This window comes from Myotis davidii, unplaced genomic scaffold, assembly GCF_000327345.1.
Source record: "Myotis davidii unplaced genomic scaffold, ASM32734v1 scaffold438, whole genome shotgun sequence".
Lineage (NCBI taxonomy): Eukaryota > Metazoa > Chordata > Mammalia > Chiroptera > Vespertilionidae > Myotis > Myotis davidii.
In genome coordinates, this window is record NW_006290031.1 from 5,806,175 (window position 1) to 5,812,782 (window position 6,608).

General features: G+C 39.6%; 1 protein-coding gene across 1 annotated transcript in view; it reads right to left on the reverse strand.

The window, feature by feature from the left end:
- The window catches only part of SPATA5 (spermatogenesis associated 5), a 255,913-nt gene that overhangs the window by 210,179 nt on the left and 39,126 nt on the right, over positions 1–6,608 (reverse strand). Inside the window, exon 10 of the mRNA XM_006762881.2 lies at positions 2,645–2,799. Within this exon, the coding sequence (XP_006762944.1) occupies positions 2,645–2,799 (155 nt within the window). The remainder of the gene's footprint in view (positions 1–2,644; positions 2,800–6,608) is intronic.

The following is a 6,608-nucleotide window of genomic DNA, read 5'->3' on the forward strand; positions in this document are numbered from 1 at the left end:
TAGGAGCTGCCATCGGTCAGGGCCAGCAAGTGGGCAGTGGCAGGCTGCCAGCCAAGGTGGGTGCCAACAGGGCCCCCCAATCGCCCCATCCGCTAGTTGCCCCGCAGAGGGAGGCAACTGGCGACTGGTGACAGCGGGGGATGGGGAGCCTCCCAACCGCCCCACAGATCAACCCTGATCACCCGCCAGGCCTAGGGACCCTACTCTATATATTGGGAACAGTCTCTTAGATTTAAAAATTAAAACCTGGCAAGGCTACTCTAACACTGAAAAAACAGGATGATGCAGTGGTGACATGCATGGATTCTGGCTTGCACATTTTGTAGTCAGCCCTGATTCTGACACTTAAAACTGGGTGACAAAGCCAATTGCTTAACTTCTCTCTGCTTCACTTTTTCTACCCATAAGATGGGGGAAATGGTGCTACTGTCTCAGAAGGATCATGTTATATACTACTTTTTATAATCAGGGCAAAAAAAATGTAGCTGCCCATACAACGGCAAGATGCCTTTTACCTGTATGAAAAGTATGGTCACTGGTGCATACAGCATCCCAGATTGCGAGAGGGATCCGACTGCCAGCTTAGGCACAATCCCCATGGGGATCAGACATCCCCACAAGGAGTCCCAGATTGCGAGAGGGCGCAGGCTGGGCTGAGGGACCACCCCTCCCCACCATGCACAAATTTCGTGCCCTGGGCCTCTAATCCTGTATAATAAAGGCTAATATGCAAATCGACCGAACAGCAGAACGACTGGTCATTATGACTCGCACTGACCACAAGGGGGCAGACGCTCGACGCAGGAGCTGGCCCCTGGTGGTCAGTGTGCTCCCACAGGGGGAGCGCTTCTCAGCCAGAAGCTGGGTTCATGGCTGGTGAGGGCAGTGGCGGTGGCAGGAGCCTCTTCTGCCTCTGCAGCAGCACTAAGGATCCCCCCCAGGGATGTCCAACTGACAGCTTTGGCCTGGCGGGAGCGGGCCTAAGTCATCAGTCAGATATCCCCTGAGGGCTCCCTGGATTGCGAGAGGGAGCAGACCAGGCTGAGAGACACCCCCCTGAGTTCACGAATCTTGTGCACCAGGCCTCTATTTGACCATAAAACACATTTTTCAAGGAATGGTCACTTTTAAAAGTGAAAAAAATCCATTGAATTCTTCTCACTATATGGTTCCACAGCCTACTCTGTTGACTTGCTATCTTTTGAGTCTTTTATTTTTTAGCTTACGATTAACAAATGTTAATGACCAAGAAAACTGAATATTAACACATCTATATACAATGAGGCAAAAGGTTCAAAATTATATCTGACTCTCTAACAAGGCTTTAAGTTTTCAAATTGCTATCATGTTAGAGCTTTTAAAGAGTGTCTCAGCAGCAACAGGACTACCGCAAAAGAGAAATTTAAATGGTGTGATATTATAGAGGCAAAAGGAAAGAACAGTCCAAAATTCCCCACTTCTATCAGAACGCTCCTAAAACTGATAGAGAACAATCTGTTAAGTTTCCTTGAGCAGCACAGAGATACAGTTCAGGAAAGCTTAATGGCCCATCCTGTACCTCAATACTACCAATGCTTTGTCCACTTTCCAGAAATATTAATATAACAGGCCCACTTGGGACATGGAGGATATAACAGATGATCCATGCAGAAAAGGTAACTTCTTGCCCTTGTGGTAATTGGATTGAGAACTTTGCAAAGACTATCTATGATAAACTAAATGTAAAAAGACCCCACAATCCATCAAGCATCATTAGTAGAAGGCATCATAACTAGAAGATATTTCTGAAATTAGCCTAGTTGATATTTTCTGATAAAACTAAACATGCAATTAGTATACTACCCAGCAACTGCACTCTTGGGCATTTACTCCAGAGAAATGAAAAGTTACATTCACACAGAACCTGTGCAAGAATGTTCATAGCAGCTTTATTTATAATAGCCCCAAAATGGAAACAGACCAGATATCCTTTAACAAGCAAGCGAGTGGTTAAACTATGGTGCATATACCACAGACTACTGCTCAGCAATAGAAAGGAACAAACTATTGATACACATAACAATTTAAATGCATCTCCAGGGAATTATATTAAGTGAAACAACCTAATCTCGAACTGCTCTATACTACATAATTCCATTAATATAACATTTCTGAAATGACAACATTTTAGAGATGGGTATAGAAACAAGGTGGGTGTGATTATACTAGTAAAAGGGCAAAACAGGGGACCATTGTGGTGGTGGAACTTTTTAGCATCTTGATTCTGGCAAGATGCACAACCTTTACATGTAATAAAACTCCATGGGTGTAAATATACACATGTGCGCACACACATAAACGAATACAAGTAATTCTGGGAAAATCTGAATAAGATCAGTGATTAAGACAATATAAATATCCTGCTTGTGATAATGTACTCTAGTTTTGCAGATGTTACCATCAGGGAAAACTTGATAAATGATACACAGGATGTCCCTATAGTATTTTTTAGAACAGTACTGAATCTACAATTACCTCCATAAAAATTTCAATTAAAAAACATCTTTTTAAGTTTAGCCTAGGAAGGTAGTTTCCCTGGCATCTCAGTTTCTTTCAGAGTTGAATTCAAACAGTGTGGCTTGCATGCGGGATACAAATGACTTACACTTGGGACATCAACTGCAACCTCCCTCATGGCACTGGGCCTGACATCATTCATTCCCTGCAAGAAATCTTTCAGAGTAATCTTCACCAACGCAGCCACCTTGCTGTCAGGGAGGTTAGGCTGTTTCTTCAGGACTCTCCTGAAGGCATTGAGCCCTACAAAGAGAAAAATAACACAAGATTTATCTTTTACCCCATAAATACAGACTGAACCATTACCATTAAAAATAATGACAACCTAAAACCTCATGTAATTATAGCATTTCAAATGGGTTGTGCTTGTGTGTATATATGGGGGTGGGAGGGTGGAGTAGAATATGGAAGAATGTGGGGGATAAAGGCAAAACTCCAAGTGCTTAGTTTGGCAGGGAAAATACAATAAACTGATATGAAACAGGAAAAGACAGATACTTTATAATTGTGAAATAAATAGAACAATACACATAAAAAAGACCATAACCGTTCATCAAAATAATCTGTTTGGAGAATTTCCTTTAATAGGATAAAATATTAAAATAATAACATATCTTTTGCTTCTGAACTTCTTGTCAATATATTCAAACCAGAGCTACAAGTTTGTAAGGTATTGGCAGAACATCTTAAAGGAAATATTCAGTTGGCAGGTTGGAAATGTAGTTTTGGAATTCAAGAGGAAGCCAGGCTTCAGTGTTATGTTCTATTATAGGATGGAAGAGACCTGTAAGGGAATACTAGGGGCTGAAACCCAGGCCTCTCTCTATGTCATTCTGTAAAAACTGAGGTTCAAGGAACTGCTGCTCTGGCTACTTCTGCTGCTGTCAGTAATATTCTGTCCTTTGACTATGACCAGGAATACTGTGTCTTCTGCAAGCACTTGTGAAACTTGTTAGCTTGCAAGTAGGGTAAAAATCTCAGATCCTTCTGTCCTAGCCGGTTTGGCTCGGCGGATAGAGCATCAGCCTGCAAACTGAAGGGTCCTGAGTTCGATTCCAGGCAAGGGCACATGTCCAGGTTGTGGGCTCGATTCCCAGTGGGGGACTTGCAAAAGGCAGCCGATCCATGATTCTCTCTCATCATGGATGTTTCTATCTCTCTCTCCTGCTTCCTTCCTCTCTGAAATCAATAAAAATATATTTTTTAAAAAATCTCAGACACTTTATAGCTCTTGTCACAAAAATAAAAATTTATGTTAAATTAGATTGTTTTGCTGTCCAACATTCTTTTTAGCTAAATTGTGCAATAGCATAGAAAACTAAATAAAACTTCGGTAATAAGATGCTGTGTTGTATTCAATATCACCTTGGTGGCCTAAAAGAATATAAGCAGTTTCTAAAAAAATCTCCCATAAATGAAAGTACTCAAAACACCACAAGAATCTTATTGTTCTTCATGTCCCAAGTAACTATATGGCAATACTTGTCAATATTTCTAAGGTAGACCAGACACCTTACTTACACCAGTACTGAAATACTAAAAACTGAAACAAGAGAAGTGGTCTAATAATTTTCCAGCCACACTTATGTCATGTAAGCACAAAGTTTGATAATGAAGGAGACCAATTATTTTCACTTGAAGAAGGGGTTTTAAAGGAGCAGAAAATATATGCTTTTTAAAAGGATACGTTATAAGTATATGTTTATAAAACAACAAAACTTCTGCACTTTCAAATACAAACTACAGAATTTAAGAGCTTGGCAAAATCTCGAGGTCTGTTAGGATAATAAGAAAACAGTAGTAGTTCCCAGAGGAGACAGAAAAGGCAAAAGATGAAAAAGACTTGAGTTTTCAACAATTAAGAAACAGTCAAGTACAAAGATTGATTCTATGACAAACACAGCACAACTTAACATATCCAAATAATAGGTAAACGTATTCACATAAAATATATGAAATACAACATGAAAATTTGTGGGATACTATTAAAGCTGTACTTATAAGGGAAGAGACAGATATAATACACATATTAGGAAAGAAGAAAAATGGATAAAAGTCTAAGAGGTGCTCATCTCAGCTCCTGTCAAGGACATCTAACAGTTTAGTGGGGATTAGTGACAGTTTAGGAAAACCCTTGCAGAAATCATTTAGTATATTCCTTTATTTCACAAATGATGAGAGACTACAAGGTCTATCCAAGTACAAGAAGTCAGACTTGAAAAATGAGTTCATATTAACTGATAACATGGGACTTAAGGACAAAGAGGCAGCAGAGTATTCCAGGCAGAGAGAACAGCATAAACAAAGGCCTAGAGACAAGAATAAGCTTAACATTTGAGACTAGGAGGCCCTGTAGAACAAGACAAAACCCCTGTCCTTAAAGAGGTCATTCTTAGAAATATGAAAGGACATGTTTTAAGAACATGTTTTAAATAAACCTAAATCCAACTTTATTAATTTGTTTGTAGATATATAAGAAGATAAAGTATAGTAGACTGCCAGAAAGGAACAAAGAACAATGTGGAAGTTACAGATATGCAAAAGCTGTCAGCCATAGGCCTTCAGATGTTAAATGAATATCAGAGCTTGCAATTTTAAAGATCCCTGGAGCCATCCTATTAATGCAACCAATCCTCCATGGTCCTATACCTGCCAATAGCTCAGAAAAACTGCCTCATTGGCCATCAGTTATCTCATTTATTAAATGGAAAGATTAAAATCTATATTGTCAATTATTTTTCAGCTTTAAAATCCTGTGATGCTAAGGTAAAATTATTGGACATCAACCATTCCTCACAAAGACATATTAGAATTTATGCCAAGAAATTAACTATTTAAAAATACACATATTTTTATAAAGCAGAAGTAAACAATTAACCAGAGAAGCAAATGGACACATGTACATGATCAAGGAATATAGCTTAAAGCAGTGGTTCTCAACCTTGCTAACGTCGTGACCCTTTAATACAATTCCTCATGTTGTGGTGACCCCCAATTTCATTGTTGCAAATTGAACATAATTAAAGGATAGTGATTAATCACAAAAACAATATGTAATTGTATATGTGTTTTCCGATGGTCTTAGGCGACCCCTGTGAGAGGGTTGTTCGACCCCCAAAGGGGTCACGACTCACAGGTTGAGAACCACTGGCTTAGAGCAAGCAATCTATGACATTTCCTTCCCTTGCTAAGTTTAAAGTTAGTTTTTAAAATGTAAACAAAAACAGAAGCAAACTTCACTGTTCTTAAAATTTTTTTTAAACAAAAAACAGGTGTAACTAATTAAACAAAAAGTGTGTCATTTTGTCTTCATTATTTTATTTTCCAATGCTCTCAAAGCTGAGAATAGAAAACAAGATGCAATGAAGAGAAGAAAAGGCAAAATGCCCCAGGCAAGCCTAATGCCAACACAGTCCTTCCAGTATATGAGGCATTCCCTCTCAAGCTCCACATCACCATTCAGATATAATCATTTCAGGACAAAAGCAATTACTCTAAATTATGCTCTTCAATATTATATGCTCCAGATTCAATCAACAAACATCATGTAGCCACACACATATGGAATCCCATAATTTTACACTCAATACTTGCTAAATTATGTTATGTTTGAAAGTGCAATTAAGTTTCCTTATTACAAACTAATAATGAACTTCACGAGAAACCAGATGGCAGCATAGGTAAACACCGGAGTTTGCGGCCTCGAACAACCACTTCAAAAATACAACTAAAAGACAGAACGGACATCATCCAGAACCACAGGAAGGCTGGCTGAGTGGAAATTCTACAACTAGAAGGAAAGAGAAAAGCATACTGAGACTCAGAGGAGGCGCAGTGCAGAAGTAAAATACTAAGGTGCGGAGGCGCATGCGGAGAGGGCTGGCAGATGAGGACACGGTTGTCGTTTTCAATCAGGAAGGAGTCTCAGGCTCTGAGTTCCAGTTCTGGGCGAGTCTCTGGGGACCCAGACTCATATGGGAGAAGCGGGACTGTCTGGCATCGGTCAGAACTCAAGGGCAGCTTTCTCTCGGAGGGGCTTGCAGGGATTACCA